Source organism: Myodes glareolus, chromosome 19 (genome assembly GCF_982192425.1).
Source record: "Myodes glareolus chromosome 19, mMyoGla1.1, whole genome shotgun sequence".
NCBI classification, from domain to species: domain Eukaryota; kingdom Metazoa; phylum Chordata; class Mammalia; order Rodentia; family Cricetidae; genus Myodes; species Myodes glareolus.
Window position 1 is genome coordinate 40085645 of NC_142044.1, and position 22868 is coordinate 40108512.

The 22868-nt window shown below is 40.4% G+C and overlaps 1 protein-coding gene across 10 annotated transcripts in view; it reads right to left on the reverse strand.

Moving 5' to 3' along the window:
• The window catches only part of Tnrc6b (trinucleotide repeat containing adaptor 6B), a 242124-nt gene that overhangs the window by 30353 nt on the left and 188903 nt on the right, over positions 1-22868 (reverse strand). For 9 of the 10 annotated variants that reach the window (XM_048454729.3, XM_087898946.1, XM_048454724.3 and 6 more), the window contains 8 exons: positions 21040-21215; positions 18740-18814; positions 17757-17802; positions 16267-16403; positions 10987-11112; positions 2430-2561; positions 2097-2195; positions 1769-1964 (listed from right to left, as the gene is read on the reverse strand). In XM_048454729.3, the coding sequence (XP_048310686.1) occupies positions 1769-1964; positions 2097-2195; positions 2430-2561; positions 10987-11112; positions 16267-16403; positions 17757-17802; positions 18740-18814; positions 21040-21215 (987 nt within the window). Of the gene's footprint in view, positions 1-1768; positions 1965-2096; positions 2196-2429; positions 2562-10986; positions 11113-15148; positions 15320-16266; positions 16404-17756; positions 17803-18739; positions 18815-21039; positions 21216-22868 lie in introns of all 10 variants that reach the window. The other variant, XM_048454733.3, reaches the window with a different exon arrangement.

Here is a 22868-nt window from a genome sequence, read left to right on the forward strand (position 1 = left end):
GCCTAAGCTAAAGGCTAAGCTTTCATAATTAATATTAAGTCTCTATGTCATTATTTGTGATCTGGTGGCCCAAAGAAAAGTCTGACTACAGAAAAGAAGTCCTTTCTCGAGTTTAAAGTCTAAAGTCAGAAGCACCTCCACATCTACTTACCCAGCCTCATCCCTCAAGCTCACCCTTTATAAAAAACAAGACTGAGAAGGTAACAAAGTTACCACTGTACTTTACTAAGTTATTAAGGGAGGCCCTCTTGACAGGCCACACTGACCAAGAGAGGAAGGCAAACACAGGAAAGCACAGGAAAGGGCCTGTCATATGTCAAGTAGAAAAAAGGTATTTTTCCTCCCAGCACGGAGAACAAAAGCCAGGCTTTACACTTATTAAGAATTCACTCTACTACATATAGCCCCAGAGAGGCTATTCTGAGTTTAAGTCAGTTCTCAGATCACATGTAGAAGACAGCTAGGGCTGGGATATGGTGGAGCACACCTTTAATCCCAGCACATGGGAGGAAGAAGCAGGCGGATCTCTGTGAGTTTGAGGTTAGCCAGGTCTACAAAGGGAGTTCCAGGATAGTTAGGACTGTTACACAGAGAAAACCTGTCTCAGAGGGGAAACAAAAATAAAAATAAATAAAAGAAGACAGCAGACAAAAGCTGGGACTCCCAGGGTCAAAGACACCCTACTATTTCCTAGCTCCAGCTGGAATTCCTAGTAGGTGGGGGCAAAAAGCAGCCGTCTGTCCAATCAGGGGTTGGTAAAGGAACAGAGATTTCAGGTCTCCTCACTCATTTTTTCTTTTTTTAAAACACAGATTGGTATCTTCTTTACCAAAACAAATTCTAAATGCCATTAAAGAAACAATCAAACCAACAAACCTAGCATCCTGTAATGTAGCTCAGGCTGGCCTTGAACTTGCAATGCTCATGGCTTAGTTTCCAAAGCACTGAAGTAACAGGCATGTGTCACTGTATACAGCCATTAATTTTATTTTTTTAATCAGTATTGTCTCACTGCCTGGACTCTGCTTACAGCATGTTGCCCATTTCTAAAGAGATAAAAGTCTCAATTAATCTCAAAAATTATCCTTATTTGTGCTATACCCTACCTTAAAAAAAACTGCCTTAATGGGGGCTGGAGAGAGATGATGGCTCAGTGGTTAAGAGCACTGACCAACTCTTCCAGAAGTCCTGAGTTCAATTCCCAGAAGTCACACAGTGGCTTACAACTCCAGTCTGACACCCTTACATGCAGGCAAAACACCATTTTGAGAAGGTAGCCTTATCAGTGAAGTGAAACACTCAAACTTATGCATACTTTCACAGATACAACTTCAGTCATGTGCAGCATTCAGAGGATATATAAATACTTAATTGGTTTATATGTGTACACATGAATATATGGATGCTCAAGTCTGAGGGACAGGGGTCAACCTCTAGTATGCTCCTCAGGACATACTCATTTTTTTTGTTGTTTGTTTGTTTGTTTTTTCGAGACAGGGTTTCTATTTGTAGCCCTGGTTGTCCTGAAACTTGCTCTGTAGACTAGGCTGGTCTTGAACTCACAAAGATCCGGCTGCCTCTGTTCCCTGAGTGCTGGGATTAAAGGTTTGCACTGCTGCTACCAACTATCTTCAAAATAAATTTTTTTTTAAAGAAAATAAATAACATTAAAAGAAAAAAGCAAAGGAGAGTAATGCAAAGTCAACCCTTACTACTAGATAGGATTAGCAGATTTAAAATTAAGTACTTTTCACAACATAGAACATACCAGAACCATATCCAGGGATTGGCCCTTTGGTCTGAAGGTCTGGGAGCCCCACATTCAGCGCATTGGGTACCATGTTGTCCAAATGTGGCTTAGGCCCAACAGGATGAGATGGCGAATGCTTCATGCTAGGCTGCCGCTGCTGCTGCTGTTGCTGCTGCTGCTGCTGCTGCTGGAGAGCACTCACCATTCTTGCCAGCTGCAGGTCAGCATCCATTAAGGAAGGACCCAAGAGAAATGGACAGATGATCATAAGCCAGTATCCCAAATCAGCAGTTAAGTCAAAGGTGTTCCTTGCCCAGAACACTAGGGGACCTCCCCACCCACACACCTGCTGTTCTTGTTGCTGGCGCACTGCTTGAGAAATCTTTCTCTGGTTCTGCAGCAACTGCTGCTGTTGCTGCTGCTGCTGCAGGAGAAGCTGACATGCCTACAAAACAATGAGGAGGGAATCAGAGTTTCCTGAGATTGACATGGAGTGTCTGCATGCAAAGCACCCATAACTAAATTCCTAGTCTATACTTAAGGTCACCTTCATGAAAATTGATATATCAATTTTAATTGTAATCGTCTATATAAAAGTTTGAACACAAAGACGTTAATGCAAAGGAGATAAGAAAAGCAAACAACCTTTTTAGCAACAGGAGCAAAACATGCTACTTACCAACTGAAACTGGGGAATCTGTGGAAGCTGGCTCAGCATGGCAATTTGTTGAGGAGATAACTGGGGCCCCACATTAAAGAGACCTGGATTCAGGCCGCTGTTGGGGAACTGCTTGAGCATTGAGGCAGAAACCTGATCAGAAGACAGAGAAAATCCTTAGAATTTATCAAAATAAAAACTTTTGCTTTTTAAAAACAAACAAAAAAAAGACCTGATACCACTAAAGCAAGCATTGTCAGCTTCTTAAAAACCATCTGCAGGATACTCCGCAGGGTTAACAATTGTTATCACTGGACTGCGAGGCTGTTAACTTTTTAGTTCTCCTAAGACTCTCTAATTTCCTGAAGTAAAAATGATGAAATTTTAAGTCAGAAAAAAAGATCTTTAGAAAAAAAAATGATGACAATACGGCTTTTCTCTAACTGAGAAATTAGTATTGGAAACATGCCATATAGCAAAACATGATAAACTGCTTAGAGCTAATAAATGTTTACCAGAAGCCAGAAGTGGTGGCACACACCTTCAATCCCAGCACTTGGGAGACAGAGGCAGGAGGATCTCTGTGAGTTCAAGACCAGCCTGGTAGAGCGAATACCAGAAGAGCCAAGGCTGCACAGAGAAATCCTACCTATCTCAACACCTCCCTCCATCAAAACCAAACCAAACAAAATATGATACTTATCAGAAAGCACTTAATCATACAAATAAGAATATATATATAAATATATATGAATATTTTTTTCATATATTCCAACCAGGGCTACAAAGAGAAATCCTATCTCTAGAAACAAAAATAAATAAAATAAAATAAAATAAATAAATAAAAAACAAAACTGATTTTAAGGCTTGAGACAGTCTACCTTGGCATGTATTCCATTCTCTATCATTTCTAAGCCAAGTGTCTCAGAACAGAACTTTTTTGAATTTTATTTGCCTATCCCCAAAACAGGAATAGAAAGTAATTAATCAACTAAACCAGCCAATAAAAACCTCCATGTGTTGTTCGAGACATTTGAGTTAATCTATGCCAAAGATTTAGAAATGAGCTTCGGAGTATCCATTCTTACATCACAGGATGGTTCTTCAGGAAACAAGACCACAATTCCCTAGTTCCTTGCCTTCCAGCTAACACATCTGCTTCTTTCATCTCTATCTGTTTCTCAGCGCAGAACCAAGTACAGAAAAGTCATGTTCTAGGTACAGTCTAACACCAAGTAGATGTGGCCACCCCTAACACTCTGCTCAAAGTCATACTTTCTTTAACAAGGCCTCAGGTCTCTAATGGTCACATCCCAACTCTCTATCTAACCGTCAGCTCAGTATCAATTATAACCAACGGTATTTTAGGTGTTTTGCTTCCCTGAGTTCTCTTTACCTTTGCAGTGACGAGAAACAAACCCAAAGCCTGAATCAGTGAAAGGCAAGCAAGCAAGCAAGCACTCTATCAGAGTCACAATCCTAGCTCCACCCCCCACAACACTGAACCCATGTGAATGGGTCTCTAATTTTTATTAACTGCATTTATTTTTATGCAGATACTCTAAATGCTTATTAAATGAACACACTGTCATTATTATTCTAACTTAAGAGTCATTTACCAAGTTATTTTCAAATAATTTTTGTCTACTTATTGCTACTCTGCTGCCCCATGGGACTATAGACGGAAATGCTAGGTAGAGCTGAGAATAATCTAGGAGAATGCAACTAAAACTTTTGCCCAGCCTGAAGCTGATCAGTCTGAGAAGAGCCCCTTACTTACTAAGCCAAACAAATGTCTTAGCATTTATCTTTCTTTTTATAAATTCATTCTCTGCTGTAAGATTTGTTAAAGCTCCCAATTGTTAGCTGTCCTCCCATCCTGCCTCAGTGCTAAGGATGAAACACTCTATCACTGAACTACATCTCCTCTCACTCCTTCTTTCTTTTATAAAGCAGGGACTAACTTTATTGACTTGGCTGTCCTTGAATGTTATGTAGACCAGAATGGCCCTTTTTATGTTTGGTTTTTTTTTTTTTTTTTTTTTAAAATAAAGAAGGCTCTTTGGGTTGATCCTGGTAGTGTACACCTTTAATTCGAACACACGGGAGGCTATTTTATTTGAATGTGTGTGTACCTGTGTGTGTATGTATATGCACCATGAGCATGCAGGAGCTCAAGAAGGTTTGAAGGTGGCAGATTTCCATGAAAGCCAAGTACAGGCACCTGTGAACCACCATATGAGTGCAGTGCTGCTGAGCCATCTTTCCAGGCCCACCCCTACATCCTACTTAAGACAAAAGAATAGAAGAAGCACTACTTAGTCACCAGTAGGTGCTACACATTAGTGTAAGAACTAAGTCATGGCTGAGTGGTGGTGGAACATGCCTTTAATCTCAGCACTTGGGAGGCAGAGGCAGAGGCAGAGGCAGAGGCAGGTGGATCTCTGTAAGTTCAAGATCAACCTGGTCTCAAAAGATTTCTAGGATGGCCAGAGTTATACAGAGAAACCCAGTCTCAAAAAACCAAAAAGGACAAAAAACAAAACAAAACAAACAGACAAAAAAAGGGGGGGTCACAAACAAAAATGAAAAAAAAAGAAGAAAAAAAAGGCCTTTTTAGTATCTCCTTACTTTTCCCCTATTGTGTTCTAATCTTAGTGTCTCTGACTTTCTTCACCACATCTACCATTCTATACCCCATCCATTGCTTTTCTATTAAGTGTTCTGATCTTACCTTTCCTTAGCACCTTGATTGAAGTCAAATTGCTCAGTTCCCTATTAATTTCTTGTTTTGTGTTGAGACAGGGTTTCTCCTCACAGACCCGGCTATATTGGAACTCACTATGTAGACCAGGCCTGTAGATCACTATGTAGATCTACCTGTCTCTGCCTCCCGAGTGCTGGGATTAAAGGCATGTATTACCACGCCTGGCAGTCCCCTATTAATTTCAAGTCACCACCTCTGAACATTCTCAAGAATGAATTTTTTTCCTATTTTTTAAATGCTCTCTAGTATACAAATATCTGATGAAGTCCAGACTTGCTATATATATGGTCCATCAACTCATTTTTTAAAAAACTTTTTATGATTTATTTATCTTTTATTTTATGTGCATTGGTGTGAAGTTCAGATCTCCTGGAAATGGATTTTCAGACAGTTGTGAGCTGTCATGTGGGTGCTGGGAATTGAACCCAGGTCCTCTGGAAAAGCAGTCAGTGCTCTTAAATGCTGAGCCATTTCTCAAGCCCCCATCAACTCATTTTTTTCAAGATCTCAAACATATCCGGTTACTCAACCAATTCTGCTGTGAGGTTGGTTGCTTCCTCTCCATCCTCTAAGAGACACTGGTGATGTTGAGTATTACGAACCAACTTAAAACACTTATTTGACCTCTTTTTGGAATGCTGAATTTACAGCACAGCAAGAACATGCCTGTGGGATTTGACTCCTACCCCAGTCTTATAATAAGTATGTTGAACACACTTTCTAAAATTTCCCAATATACTTCATATATACTACATATATACAGGATTTGTGTAGCCCTGACTGTCCTGGAACTCAATCTGTAGACCAGGCTGGCCTCAGTGCTGCGATTAAAGGCATGTGCCACCACCGCCTGGCTTTGTATATTCTTTCACATATACTATATGGTTTCACTGCCCAAAATAAAAAAAGACAAAATTAACACACCACTATTTAAAGATGTCCAAATATAGAAAAGCACACCAATATAAGGTATCCCTTTTTAAAAAAAAGTAAATTAATTCTTTTATTTTTTATTTTTTTGTTTTTTTGAGGCAGGGTTTCTGTCATGGAACTCACTCTGTAGACCAGGATGGCCTTGAACTCACAGAGATCTGCTTACCTCTGCCTCCCAAGAGCTGGGATAAAAGGTGTGTGCTACCACCCAGTCATAAGGCATTCTTATATTTACATTGCACCACCGCACATGCTCCTTAAATTGAAAGTCTTAGACTTTAAAGAGTTATACTCAGGCTGGGTGGTGTGGCACATGCTTTAATCCCAGTACTTGGAAGGCAGAGACAGGTGGATCTCTGTGAGTTGGAGGTCAGCTTGGTCTACAGAGTGAGTTTCAGGACAGCCAAGGCTACACTGAGAAACTCTGCCTTGAAAATTTGCAAAAAAAAAAAAAAAAAAAAAAAAAAAAAAGCTATACTCAGGAGGAGAAGGTCGTTCTATTTACCCTTGCCTCTGCAGGTTGTAGATACAGTGCCTCCTTCCAAGAATTACTAAGGGACCTGAAAGCATCACTACTATGCTCTTGGCAAATGGCTGTTCAAACCTAGGATGCAAAGTAATTAAAGTGCAGGCTTGCATATTCCCATTGTGGGGAGTTAATTATGCTGGCTTAAAAGCCCTCGGTCTCCAGCTGGGCCGGAGAAAGTGAAAATCTTGCTGCAATCAATATGGCTTTTAACAAACCACTGCAGGTGCAAAATGGCAGAAATGTAAAAAGGCACACAAAAGCCACCAGAATGTTACTTTCTGAATAGCCCAGTCAGGAGGGAAAGGCAACTGTAGTAACAAAGGCTGTAACAATTCTTTCTTTTTTTTTTTCCTGGCTATGTTGGGAAAAGAACCTAGGGCCTCACACAAGCCACATGAACTTTTTACTAGTGTAGCCTTGTAATAAATATTAAAAGTTAGGTTTCTTGTCTATGCTTAATAAAACAAACAAACAAACAAACAAATAAAAAAAAAACCCTCAAAAACTGCATTCGGGACAGCTAAGTTTAGAAATAATGTAGGCCCATACCTGTGATCCTAGCAATAGGGAGGCTAAGGCAGAAGGATCAGGAGTTCAAGGCTAGAATGAACTACATAGAAAGAAGCTAATATGGATGAAGGTTTTTGTTTAAGAATTTCTTTGCGGATGATTTACAATAGTAAAAATTTAGAAACAACTTAATATCCAATAAAATGGGAAAGAGAGTGATAAGTACATTAAGGTAAATATATCTAATGAAACATTCATTAATAGTGATTAAGATTGCCAAAGTATGGTGGCCCATGCTTTTAATTCCAGCACTGGAGAGGTAGAGGCAAGAGGATCTCTATGATTTTAAGGCCAGTCAGGGTTATAGTGAGACCCTATCTCAAAAATACAAAACCAAAACCAAAAGAACAAAACAAAAACAAAAACCAAACCAACAACAACAAAAAAAGCCCAAAGAATGATCAATATGGGCTGGGGTATAGCTCAGTTGTAGGTTATTTACTTAGCATGCCCTGGGGTCCATTACAAGACTGGAAAGAGCGAGGGTAAGTGGGGAACCAACGTGGAGACATTTGGTGACAGGAGACAACACTAAGACACGACGTTAACAACAGCAGGTGAGAGTGACCTGCAGTGAGTACATATATGAACAGCATGCCTGCTCATGCACGAAGTCAACAGGCTACATCACAATTGTTGTGATCCTGCCACTGTGAAGCTTGACTCAAGAAGCAGAGAGGCAGAAAGACAAAGACAGATGAAACCTCTGGAGGGTAAGGAAACGAGCAGTCTGGAGGTACCATGAGGTTCAGAGCTGAGCGTGAGAAAGTACCTTGGATCAAGTAGAGAGTCAAGGAAGTAAAGACTGAGCTGACTGGCAACCTGAGACAAGAGTGTGACCGGTGTTTTGGGGTTATTTGGCTGGAGAGACATAAGTAAACAGCAGGTATAGGTTGGGTAAGATCACCAAGAACCTTAAACATGGCAGTAAATACTGCATTCTAGGTGAGTGAGCAAGCCAGGAGAGGAACTGCAGCCAAGGGACAGCATGATGTACCCTATGTTGTACAGCAAGGCTGCACATAGCTTTCTAAGCTAGGTGTAGCTACTTAAACGTAATGTTGATGAATAGCTACATTTCAAGTGCTCCCCTCTTAACAACTACCAGAGTGGACAATGTGGCTGTAGAAGTGGACTAGTGTGACTCAGACTACAGAAAGCAACAACTGAACGAAGCAGAATGGGACAGACAGGCAAAAAGACCCTAGACTATGATGGCATCCTGCTGGGGACTGCATAGTAGAGGCGGTAAACAGACAGAGCCTGGATCAAGGTGGTTGTTTCTTTGTGAATATTTATTTGTGTGTATCTGTGAATGTGCACAGGTAAATGTGTGCCTACATGTTTTCGTGAAGGCCAAAGAGGGCACTGGGGTTCTTGGAGCTAGAATTGTAGGACATCAACTCATTATGTCATTATTATCATAGCATCTGAACCTTGGTCCTCACTGTTATGCAAGATGCCATATCTAGATCAAGGTTTTTATTTGTTTGTTTTACTTGAAACAGGGTTTCTATGTGTAGCCCTGGTGTGTCACTCTCTCTGTAGACCAGGTTGGCCTCAAATTCAGAGATCCACTTGCCTCTGCCTCCCAAGTGCTGAATTTAAAGGTGTATGCCACCATTGCCAGGCTTGGATCAGGTTTTGAAGGGGAAAATTTACTGAACAGAATGTGGGGTGTGATGTGGGGAAGAATCACAATTTACCTGGGGATCTTTGGTGCAAGCAACTGTAGAATAGGAACACATCTAGCTATAACAGGGGATTTTTTTTTAAAATTTGGATATATCTAACAGTTTGTGGAACTGAAAAAAATGTTCACAGCAGGCACAATTTTGGCACTCAGTATCAAGGTCACTGGAATAGATGAAGTCACCTACTGGTGACTGTATGATGTAGGATGCCTCTCTGCATGCTGTGAATATGTTTTATTATCATTGGTTGATAAAGAAGCTGCCTTGGCCTATGGCAGAACAGAATATAGCTAGGCAGGAAATCTAAACAGAGATACAGGGATAAAGAAGGTGGAGTCTGGGAGATACTGGCAGTTGCTGGAGAAGCAAGATGTGAGGTAACAAGCCACAAATTTTGTAGTAAAATATAGAATAATAGAAATGGGTTAATTTATATGTAAGAGCTAACCAGAAAGAAGCCTGTGCGAATAGGCCAAATGGTTTGTAATTATTATTAAGCCTCTGAGTGGTTATTTTAAAAGTGGCTGCAGGACCAGATGGAAAGAGAAACCTTCAGTTATAATGAGAAGTTTGAGAATCAAGCACCAAGACAGTATGATGATGCAGTATTGGGAGGTGAAGGAGAGGCAGAGACCCATCGTTAAGGTGCTTGAGAGAAAAGTGATCTCAGTGTTTCAGGAGGAGGAAGGGATAGGCCACATAAAGATAGGTGGTCTGGCTTCCACTGTCACTACTTTGCTTGTGCCCTTGTGCCAGCCCTGCTCCCTGCAGTTCCGGTAACTCTATATGTAAACACACCCTGTCTTACTGCCAGTGTCATCCCCAGACCATGCACTTTCCTATCATCTCTGGAAAACCATGTTTAACGTTCCATTGTCTGCAACACCACCACACAAAAACAACCAGCCAAGTGGGGGAGGGGAGATAGGACATAACAGAGATGGACTCATATACCTGGGGTTTGGTTCTCAGAACATAGGTCGTGGCTAACTGTTTATTACTCAAGTTCCAGAGAATTTAATGCTCTTTTCTGGCCTCCATAAACACTGTACACATGCATGCACACACAAGCAAAAATCTGTGTATTTGTTTTTTTATTATATTTAAACAGTGCATATATACTAAAATAAACAAAACAAAACAAAACAAAAACTACCTAGGGGGAGCAGGCCCCAAATTCCAAGAATTCTGTCTTAATGGAGTGAGTGAGGGAGACCTTTAGTAGTAGCCCAGATCCTGGTTATGAACAAGCTGACAAAGACTGGCCTACAGAACAAGATCCAAACTCCTGAGTAGTGCAAACATAGCTTTGCCACATTCTGTCCCCAATCCCTTGTCTAGTTTCTCCCCATCCCACTGAGGAATGCATCCATCTCTATTAACTGTTCACACCAACCATTCAAACCAACTCCCTTTCCTTAACACACCAACTACCAGCTATTATTGAACTGCCACGAGGCTTCTGGGCTTGGAAAATCTTTTTTTTTTTTGTGGCTAAACCTAGAATTTTGAACTTATACTTCAAGGTTTGAACTTATACTTAAATTTCACTGCTAGTGATGCTAGTAACATTTAATCAAGTGAAGCATCACCCTCGCCTCCAAACTTTGCTGACCATCTATGACATGTATCACACCAACTGCTGCCTCTGTACAGTCCAATCAGACTGGCCTCTTCACCAGCTCAGGGCTCTCTGAGTAGGAAGACAGTATTTAGCATACAGCTCCTTAGAGTTATATAGAAAAATGAAGAATCTTATAATTCTGTTTATCTTCAAGCAAACTTTCTGAATACTGTTACCTTAGAACTTATAAATTGTTCTTTAATTAGGAACAAAAAAACACAAACCAAACCAAACTAATACAGTATTAGGCAGTTAGCAGTTGCAAAGCACCTACTTTGTATGTGTGATGTAATTTATAAAGGGGGGCTGATACTATGTTCTAACAACCTTGCACTCGGCATCTGGATTTGCCAAATGGCCAACTGTAACCACTCTCCCTTTCATGTTCACCAACCAGGAAGTAACAATGGGCCACCACCTGAATGCTCTCTAACTCCAAAAGGTGGGAACACAAAACTTACCTGGGGGGAGATAAACTGGGGAGGCACTTGCGCCCGGAGACCAGGAGAAGAACTCAGTGGCTGCACTGGAGTGTGCAGGCCTCTCGATTGTGCTGTGCTGTTTCCAAACAAACCGTGACTGCCGCCCTGCAGAGGGAACAGTACCAGTCAGGATGTTTCTATCGATTCAAGAAAACAGTCAAACAGCAGTTCTAGTTCTAGTTTCTATTCCTAGAGAAACAAGATCTCTAGTCCATGGAATGACAGCATTCACTTTAGAACTGAAGGGCTCTTCATGTTAGGATGCCGGGGGAAAGTTACTCAAACTGAGTCACGGGCACATCATTCACCACAGGTGGTCAGGTAAATTCTATAAACTGAAAGAGTTAAATTTAGTCACATTTAGAAGTAGTACTACATTCTTTGTGGCTAAAAGGAACAGGCTGTGTAAAACTTCAAGACTGCTTTTTTGAGACAAAGTCTTACTATGTAGTCAAGGTGAGCCTCCTAAGTGTTGGGATTACAGATGTGTGCCATCACAAAAATCTGGGTTTATCAAATTTAATTCTCAAACTCCATAATCTGAGACCCATCTTAAAAGGCACCTGGGTAAAAATATACACTATAACCAAACTATCAGTTGTAAAGTAACACTCTGATATCACTTCCCTCAATCATTTGGCGTAAGTAATCATAGCTATCCACAGGGACCCCGCTCTAGCTCTGAGCACATGTTCCTGTCCTGAATCTGCTGGCTTTCTTTGCTACATGCTAAATGCTAATCAATCTTACATCGACGTAAGAAGAAAAAGATATATGGAATATCATTCCAGGTCATGGGAATAAACATTACTCACCTGTAACTTATTAAAAAACATAAATATTGCCTAGTCTACAGAAAAAAAAGCTCCAATTTCATGATTTCCAAGCAAACACTTCACTGAGCTCATCTCTAATCTTCCAACAAGAGCAAGAGGAAATTGGGCTCCCGGGACCCTACCTTTCTTATTTGTTTCTAGCTAAGGAAAATTTTTTCAGGAAAGGAACTGCATCTGATGACTTGCTGCCTGAGGGCTGCTCCCCCACCCCAATAGTGTTTCACTAAGCAGTTCAGGCTGATCTTGAACTGTTTTTGTCTCCAAAGTACTGGCCTCCTGAGAGTCTCTACATTATGCACTTTTTGTCTGTTTAAGGCCTGAGTTAAAGGACCCATTAAGGGTATTGTCCGCAAAGCCTCCTTCCTTGTTCCACAAACAAAGTAACTGAATTTCCTTCCATGCTAACAAAACACTAAAGCTCTCTAATGATGTTCACTGAAACCATGATAAAGTCACTGTCTATGTTTTCTGTTTTGTTTTTTTCTTTACCAGTTGAATCCTTCCTTTTGGCATTCTCAGAATTTCATAAAGCCTTAGTCTATAGGAGGCACACACCATTTGCAAATATCCATGTCCCATCAATCATTCATTTGAGAACACCCCACTGAGTATTTGAGAAAAAGACAGCTAATAATGTTGTAAACTGAGGTTGCTACTTTCAGTCTAACATAGGGATAAGATAATCTTAAAGAATTTAAATAGCATCATTAAGTTCCAGGAACACTAAAGAGACCATGATGGCATTAATGATTCAAAATTAGATTAAGAGACTGCTACAGGCAAATAAATGAACTTAAAAAGCACTAAAATGAAAAATGATTACAAACATAAAGTAGAAATGGCATTTAAAATCTGAATATATCATAAAAAGATCAATGATCTACCACAAACTTTATTTTCCCAAGGGTGTTTAACTCACATCAATGCACCTAGTTTAGAGTCATTTAGTTTTAGTTTAGTTTTGTTTTGGCTTTTTAAGACAGGGTTTCTCTGTGTTGCCCTGGCTGTCCTGGAACTCACTCAGTAGACCAGACTGGTCTGGAACTCCACCTGCTTCTGTCTCCTCAGTGCTGGGATTAAAGGTGAGAGTCATCGCGCCCAGCTAGAGTCATCTTAAATTTCAGTCTTTCCTTTTATAAGAAGATTCTCAGCTTTCTGAGAAGCTTCAATACTGAAGGGTGTCTGAAGCCACACACAACATTCTAATGTTTTTAAAGTGGGTACAAGCAAGCCAATAGCAGTCTATAAAAATGCTGCTATCTTACTATGGCACTTAAACTCATTTTCTTGGCTCAGTTTTGCTGATTTTCAGGGATTTGCTGAAGACAAATATATGTGGCCTTCAAAAACATTAAATCTAGGAATTAAGAAGACAGTGATTCAAAGGCTGTATACATGCAAATGGTGGTTTATCTGACTATTGTTCAAGCTTTTCAGGTATACGTGGAAGCTCTAGGATGACCTATTTCTATGTCTTCTTAATTGGAGTTATTTGCCTCAACCCAAGGCTTATTTCAGAAAGGTATATAAATTAAAAATAAAACCAGCAAATTGAGTGAAATGCTCTGTGATTCAGGAAAATATTATTACTATTTATTATTATTAGAGACAGAATCTTACACTGTAGTCCAAGCTGGCTTTAAACTCCTGCCTCCTGATCCTTCCACCTTGGCCTCCCAAGTACTGGGATTAAAAGTGTGTTACCATGACTGCCTTAAGTTTTATCTTTTAATTATGAAGTAAATGTGATGAACTCCGCATGACAGCAGTTTGAAACAGAACTGGATTTGGGTAGGACATATGCACCAACCCAATACTGGTAGACTTTGCAGTAATCCACCCAAGACAAGGAATTCCCTTTTTAAAAAGTCTAATGCCAAGCTTGTGGCTGGTCTATTAAACTTGAGTTCACCTACTAGTAGCATTAGATACTTATGTGAGCCCGAAACCACATTTTGTATTTTATATTTTCTATATCTCAATATAAAATAAAAATTCTCAAAACATTGTTCTTCTCTGTTCATGTAAGCAATATAGAGCATTCCCCTTTAGGAAACTATAAAACAAACAAACAGGCAAAACACTGAAATTAAAGGAAGAAAACAGAAAAACAGTCTGAGTCCCCCAATCCAGAACTAACTAATCTGAATACATGGGCACAGCATAATCTCCTTTACGTCTGCACGACTGGCTGTGCACAACTTGACTATGGTGAGTGATCCTGCTTTTAATGCCCATGTAAAAGTCATCACATGAAACAGAATGGACTGAACCACACATTGTATAATTCATGCTTTTGGGCTCCATCCTGACGTGAAAGGCACAGTGACAAGTGTGGGGGCACAGAACTTTGGTTGGGGAAATACTACTGTTGGGAGTTGCTGCTGTAATAGCATTGGTAGCCCCAGATTCCTGTTTTTTTTTTTAACATAAAACTACAAGATCCCCTGGTAGCCTTGCTGCGTGCCCTGCAGGTCTTTGAGTGAGAACGCATCATCTCAGATGGCCCTGTTAGCTCAGAAGCTACTATGCGGCCCTTGCTGGGGGACTAGTTTTGGTGACTGCCAATGCTTGAGCAGAGCCACTCTTCAAAGTTTCACTCCTAAGGCTCTCCTTCTCTATGTGAGTACTGTGGTTTAAGATGGCCACAAGAACCTAGATTTTCTTAAGATACTGTAACCCTCAAATATTTACTCTTATTCTTACTAATTTTGCTACCCCAGGAATAGTACTTATATCTTCTAATGGCTTTTAAAACATTTACTTTTATTTTATGTATGAGCATTCTGCCTGCATGAATGTCCGTGTATCATGTGCATGCACGGTAACTGCAGAAGCTAAAAGAGGGTATCTGATCCCCTGAACAGAAATTATAGGAGGCTGTGAGTTGCCATATGGGTGCTGGAAACAAAACCCAGATCCTCTACAAGAACAGCAAGTGCTCTTAACTGCTGTGCCACCTCTCTGGCCAAATATATAATCTAATATTAAAAAGTATATAAAAGTATCTTATATATCACTAGATTATATAAGGTCCCTATAGAATCTCATTCGTATTTTCCTAAACCAGTTATAACCAAAAATAAAAAAGATAAAAGAAACAGATTTAAAGTAAAATCCATGTTGAGAAACATGAAGAGAGATGGTTTCTATGGGCTAGAAGATGTACAACCTATACTTAGTATCATTCTGTGCATTCAGTAATCAACAAGTTTCCCAAGACAGACAAATGATGAAATAAACTGAAGACCAGGGCCAAGGTGAGGCCACAGCCAAAAAATTACAAATCTGAGAGGCCTCCTTACTTGTCTAGCAGCGAAGTTTTGGGGGTTGAGCCCTGTGCCGATTGCTCCAAGGCTGACGTTGGGTAGTGTGGAACCAGAGGGAGACAGCTTGTAGCTGGGAGAAGGGGAGAAGGGAGAGCAGGGAGCCTCATCCCCAAGGCACCCATCTTGATTGGAGAAAGGCAAAGTCAGCTGAAAGGTAGTAGGAGTTAGCCAATCACAATGAGTGTTGGTTAGTGAAGCAACAGAATGCAAGAAGGGAAAGAGAGACACACTAGGAATAAACAAAGTAGAGTGGATTAGCAATAACCCAGGATGAAATTTGGATCTGATAATAACCATTGCACTTTGCCCAGCAGACATCACCTGTCATCCTCTTCCACAGAGACTTCCTCTTCCTCTAAGTCAGTAACCCAGTCGGCCCACTGCACCAGGAAAAGGGTTGCTACTTTATTTTTATGAGTCTATTACTGATTACTCTGGTGGTAGGGCTCCTGAAGCAGAAGTCAGGCAATCGTCTTGTGAATACGATGTCACCTAGACCGGCAACAATATGGGCCTAGATCTCCATGTTTTGGTTTTAAATGTCTTAAGGGGACCAGGAACACTATAAAACAATATTCTGAATCAAGGAATAATTTCATTTGAAATATTAAAAATCAGAACAAGTGAGTAAAACTTACTTGTTTCAATCAGGAGTGAGAATTTGAAGAATATACCATTTACCTAAAAACAAGCAACTAGGGAAGTGGGAAAGATGGAGAGTTTTTCCAGACAAGACTCCAAGCTCATAGGAGATACATGTGTTCGTACAAAGCCCAGATTTCATCTGTCGCTGGCACAGCAGCAGGAACAAGAGTGCACAGTAAGCTTATCTCTAAGTGTCCATAACCTCCCTCGGAACTCCACGAATATCTCAAAACTTAGAGCTTTGTCACAAAAACAGTACGGACAGAGGGCTCTCGTTCCTGCCCAATCACCTGTTGACATCAGCTATTTTCATGTCACCACATTAGCGCAGGTGATATTCATGTTCTACCTGCTGAGTTCAGTAAGCTTATGCTTTGTCTAGAATTAGCTATCAGAAGACAATAAGAACATAGCAATTCTCATAAACTTAAACAAAGCACGCAGCTCACCTTCTCAAAGTAAGGCCCACTGTCTGCAGTGCCCAAGTCTTTGGAATTAGGTGGACGGAAGCCAGGTCGATCTTTCCTCATGATATCATTGAAATCCCCGAGATTCATTGTTCGTTTGTCCACATCAAATTTCTTATCTGAAAGGACATAAACAAGAACTTAAATAAAGAGAATCAATGTCTCCCACGAGAGCCACATGTGACCTGGCCACTTGTTCTTTGGGGTCCTGGGGACAAATTCTCTCTATTCTTTGGAATGAGACCAGAATTCTCACTTGTTCAAGGCTTGTTCTACCCCTGGAGCACATACGTGTCCACTTTTAGAAATTAAATATAAACCTGCTACACTTGTCTGCCTTGGAAGACTGGAAAAGAGCCTTGAGGCAAAACTGACTAAACAATATTCAGATCACGACTGATGTGTTGGATGAATACATCTTAATCATGAAGCCAGGTGTTCTCAGTGAAAAAAGCTGCCTGTTTTGCTTGCTAGCACCTGCTAGAAATACACAGTAGGAGTTTTGAAGTAGTTATAGGAAATAGAAAGATCATAGAGGCACACCTGTTCCCCCAAAATTCAAAGTTTAAGAATTTAACACAGTGGATCATGTCAACAGTGTCTGCTCAGTCAGGGCTGCATGTGCAATCACTGTTTCCTCCTTTCTTTCTCAGTCCTAGAGATCTGTTCTAGGACATCATCAGGTCACAACTTAAACACTATTTATCACTGCTATCCATGATTATTTTCTTACTTTTAGTTTGACTCTTTTTTTATGTTCCCTGGGGTGAACAAAAGCATTACTGAGAAAATTTCTACAGATGAAGGGCTGTCCCTCCATTTGCTCCAGTCACAATGGAGAAGTATGTCAATGATGAAACCCTGGGGTACAGAGAGTCAACTTAAGGGTCTAGACTAGCAGTACCACAGACATATTAAAAATAATCCGAATTTAGTTTTCAGTACTTAAAAAAGAATCTGAGCCGTGTGGTGATAGCACATACCTCTAATCCCAGCACTCAGGAGGCAAAGGCAGGTGGATTTCTTGAGTTCAAGGTCAGCCTGGTCTAGAGAGGGAGTTCCAGGACAGCCAAAGCTACACAGAAAAACCCTGTCTGAGAAAAAGAACAAAACAAACAAAACCCAAAGCAGTGAAAAACAATCTGGATGCTAATAAGTTATAGTCCAGTCAAGTTTCGATTTTATGCAACAATTGCTTCAGGTAGAGCAAGGTTGGCTTTTAAGGCACATAGGCCTTCTTCACAGTTAACCAGTTCACCTAGAACACAACATTCCTTTACATTCTTTCCTGGCTGTCCAGTTATCTGAATTTTCAACCTTCATATTGTGTCTGGCATGAAATCGTATATAGAGTTAAGCGTTCAGTAAATATCTATCCATCTGGTTGCCTGAACTCAAGCAGGGCAGGAGAGCCTAAGGGCCTATCATAGCCGTGACTACAAACCGAATCCTATTTGTGATCTGATACACACCTACAGACAAATCCATTTTGCTGCTTGGGTTATCTTCTGTTTGACTCTGAATAAAACAAAGCACACAAAGTGAGAAACAATTATCAATCAGAGAAGAGGAGCCATTTTTCATGTGAAAGCCATATTAACCACAAGCACCAGACAAGACTTTCTGCAGTAAATATTAAAACTGGAGCAAAAGACTGTAATATTTCTGCTATCATAATCTGATGGCCATTCATGCTTAATTAAATGTCTAGCATTTAATTCCACATGCAATCAGTCTCAGTACAACTATGGACAGAGGACTAGTTTACCAACTCATTCTTAAGTACACAGGACCAAATTCCGCAAGTGCTAGCCAAATGATGACAGCTTCTTCTTGTGACTTGTCAAGTCATCAGTCTTTTTTCTTAAAGATTTATTTATTTATTATGTATACAACATTCCTTCCATGTATGCTTGCAGGCCAGAGGAGGGCACCAGATCTCATTACAGATGGTCGTGAGCTACCATGTGGTTGCTGGGAATTGAACTCAGGACCTCTGGAAGAGCAGTCGGTGCTCTTAACCTCTGAGCCATCTCTCCAGCCCCTCAAGCCATCAATCTTGAACTGTGTAGCCATGCTAAATCATTTGTCTTTTGGCAACCAGGACAGGATGTCCCCACAGTGTTCCCAAGAGACAAGAAAATTAGAGATTCTGCAAGAATTATTCTTTAGATAGTGAACCCTAGCAGAGTTTCTCTGGCAGTTTTCTTTTTGGAAACAAGGATGCAAAGACTGGTACAAATGTCATTTAAGTGTCTTCTTTATCCCTACCTTTCCAAGGAAAAGGACACAAAGACAATTCACTTTTAATGTTGTCATATAATTACTTAATAAAATAGAGAATAATATTAAATTGCTTACCCCGTATTTAAATCTGTAATTTTGTAGTGGTCCTTAAATTTATACTAAGCCTGAAATTTGGTATATGTTTACACATGAGAAAAATGAAACTTACCAGCAGTCCCATATTTGAAAACTGTTTGGCAAGAGGATTCATCCAGGAATCATTGTTTCCTCCTTTTAGCGAGCACTACAGGAATGAAAACGTAATCTCAGTCATAGAGCTTATCACAGCCTCCCAAGATACACCTACACTGAAAATGCAGAGCCAAGAGTCAACCTTTCTGAACCTAATGCTTGTCATTTTGATATCTTACCTGTTACTGTAATGGTTAATAAACTCTAGGTTCAGCCATTTTACTTTTCAGTTCAGCTTGTACTCCTACTCATCAATGAACTGGAAAACGAAGTTTATTCTTTACATGGAAAGAGTCAGCATCAAACTGTGTACAATGTTAACCTCTGCATGCCACCATGGCCACTTCCAGGAAGATGCTCTCTTGTAAACCCCAGCAGGACTCTATTGTGGAAAAAACTACTACTGGTGAATGCTGTTTGAAAGTCTGTTTCAGCTGAATATCACTCTCCGTGTGGAAGTTCTAGGGAGTTCTTTATCTCGTTCACAGTATAATAAGGGTCACAGGTTCTTAGTGGGAAAGAGGCCTGGACAAAGACACTGTCCTTGAGCTCCAGGCATAATGGAAGGCATGGTAAGTCTATATGACTCTTAGGATGCTCTGGTTTCTCCATCTGCTCCATTCCCACCCCTGTGAAGGCAGGGATTTGTGGGATGGGGTTTAGGCTTTGTGTAGCTGTGCATTCTATAGGTAAAACATGTGCTATGTATATTATCATAATGTGTATTATTGTTGCTGTTATTTGAAACAGGATGTCCTTAAACTCACTATGTAACCTAGGATAACCTTGAACTACAGCATCTGTCTTCAGGGGCTTTGATTACAGATAAGTGCCACCACATCGGGTTCAAGCTATATATTTTTAAAGTAATGAGATACTTATATTTAGCCAAGATATTTTTCTTAAAAAAAAAATCCCTCTGAAGGAAGGAGGCAGTGAATTTACAAGTGCAGAGATTTCAGCTTTAAGAAGGAAACAATTCTGTGAGAATTGACTTAATGTCACTGAACTGCATACTTAAAAATGGTTAAGATGACAATTTTACATTATGTTTATTTTATGACACTTAAAAACTATCCTTAGTAAGAATCACTGGCATCAGAGCCGAAACATTCAATTCCCAAGTAAATCTTGGTTGCCACCTGAGTGGGAGGATTTAATCAGGATCTTTCACTCAGTCTGGATCCACTGTTAATTTGTAAGAAGACTGACAAGGCAGACCAGACAACAGGAGAGTACCAAGATGCTGAGCAGCATAGTGCAAATTCTTTAGTGACTAGAGTAAGGAAAGTAAAGGGAAACCCAGGAAGAACTGCTTCAACCAATGTCTCCAACAGAAACCAACTGCTCCATGCTACAGAAGAAAGTTAGGGTACTGAAATCCCCAGCTTCAGTCCAAGGGGTGAAGGCTACCAGAAGGGAGTATGAGGATCTGAAGCCCAAGAGGATATTGACTAGGAAGCATAGTCACAGGGTAGCAAGGGGTTTCAGGGTGAAATTAAGCATATGGGTGTGTGTTCCTTATTTCTAGTGTGTGTGTGTGTGTATAAAAGAGAAGGTTACAGTGAAAAGAGGTATCTATCAAGAGAGTGGCTCAGGTGCAAAGATCATGGCTGCATCTGCAATTCCAGTGTCCTATACAAAAGCAACAGCTGAGTGCTTGCCTAGCACTAGCAGGTCTCTGGGCTCCATTGCCAGGACTGTAAGATAATAATAAAATCATGATAATACAAGAGGAAAACTGGTTGTTATATGGAAAGTGAGGTGTTTGGAAGGCACAGAATATGAGGAACGCATTTAGTTATGGCAGTGCTAAAAATTGGGCTGGCTTACATTTTACTGAAAGAAAGGCTCTGGGCCTTGGGATGAATCAGGTAAAATCAAGACCCACTGATCACCATGGGAAAGCCATTATTATATCTTCCTTTGGTGTCTTTTCTACATTTTCAAGGAGATTTACCCATAGGACTTCTTTGTCGTTAATTGTAAAAGCACAAAACATTTTTAAAGCAGCCTCAGGAACTTAAATTATAACATGGAAACCAAAACTCAATTACCTTTACCTTACAAAGTTTATTTTACCCACAGTGCCAACTCTATAGTTCAAGATTTCAAGGCCATGGGATAGGAAGGTGAGGGACACCAGGGAAGTAGTTATTAATTTATAAAGAAATACTTTCCCCTTTCTTTAGGATCTCAGTGACTCCAACTGCCTCGTACCCTCCATCAACAATTCTAGGAATGAATAAGCAAGCTGAAGCATTTCTGAAGCACTACCTTCATTTGTTTCTTTCCTCCTTGTCCCCAGCTTGCTGAGTTGTGGGAGGAAGTGCTTCCCTGAGAGCCGGCGGTGTTCCAGACTCCTCCGTCATCCTCCTCTTCCCAGCTAGGATGGCGAGTTCCTGTGACCGGACCATCACTCTCACCCCAGCCGTCTTGCATAGATTTGGAATCTTAAGGAAAGAGTGAGTCAATTCTTTGAAGTAAGTACATGTGACAAAACTAGAGCCATTCCTTGCAATGCAGCACTGTCTGCTCTATCTACATGGTAAGACAAATGCATTATACTTAAAGAAAGCAGACAACAAACCTTAGATCTTTTGACTACTTCTATGGATCTTCCTGAAACCAGGGAGACGGTAATTTCAAAACTAAAAAGAACTCATCACTATTATAAGAAATTTCAGAACTGGGAGGTGGTGCATACTTGCAACCCCACCACTTGGGTAGCTGAGGCAGGAAGATTACCAGGAGTTTGAGGACAACATGAACTACTTCAGACACTATCCTAAACAAATCAGCAGAAGGTGTGTGTGTGTAGAGAGTGAACATGAATATGAATTTCACACCTCACTGAGAAGAAACTGGTCTCTCTTAATGAGCATGGCTGCGGAAGTCTAGTACTTCTTTGTTTTACACTACCAAACATAGGCATTTCAAATAGGCATGGCCAAATAAACAGTTGTCTACCTTGTTTGGGATGAGGCCAAAATAAGAATGGGAATAAAAAACACAAGGCCATGAAAACTTACAGCTTATTAGGTTCATAACTGTAACTGAAATGCATTAGCCAAGGAGGATCCTAGATGTGGCTTCAGTTAGAAATGAGAAAATGTAGAAGACAGAACGGGAGGAGAAAAAAAAAAGATGGGATAGCCAGAGAGGAGGGCACTGGACACCAGTCTCCAGTCTGTTCTACTACCATACCCTTTTTTGTTAATTGTTAATTAACCAAATATTGTTAATATGAAGCTTGTAAGAAAACATTCATTTCCCTCCAAAACTACTGTATAGAACTGGATTTGCCTTCTTCAAGTGAAGTAGGGAGTTGGGAAATGGCTCCTTTTTTTTGTACTTTTTCCAGAGATAGCTGCTATCCTTGAGACCAGGCCTATCAGAGTCAAGTTCCCACTTGCAAAGCACATGGCGCTGGCTCTTATAACTGTGGCATGCCATGCTAAAGCAGGTCCAAGTGAATGTTATAACTCTCTCATGGAGTTCATCCTAGCCACACAAAGTGACCTTCTAGTGGAAGAGCAATTGGTAGGACTGTTATTCAAAGTATTGACAGTCAGATGGTATAAGGGGTTACAATTTTATAACACACACACACACACACATTAAACTTAGGATTTATATCACCTACTGATAAGCAATAGGAATTTAAAACCAAATATATATAGCATATTGATGATCTCTTTATAAAAATGGGTTGTGAGAGATGGCACTGACTGCTATTTCAGCAGACCCATGTTCAATTCCTAGTTCACAGCTGTCTATAAACTCCAGTCCTAGGGAACACAATGCCTCTGAGGGCACTGCATGCTGTGCAGCACATATATACATGTAGGCAAAACACTCATACAAATAAATAAATAATAAAAGTTAAGAAAATGGGAAGCCAAGTGATCGATTCTTTCAGAAAAGAGGGGAACATTTAACAAATGTTTTGCATAAAAAAAGGGACTGGGGCCAGGCGATGGTGGCGCATGCCTTTAATCCCAGCACTGGCGAGGGAGAGGCAGGCGGATCTCTGTGAGTTCGAGGCCAGCCTGGTCTACAAGAGCTAGGTCCAGGACTGGCTCCAAAGCAAAACAGAGAAACCC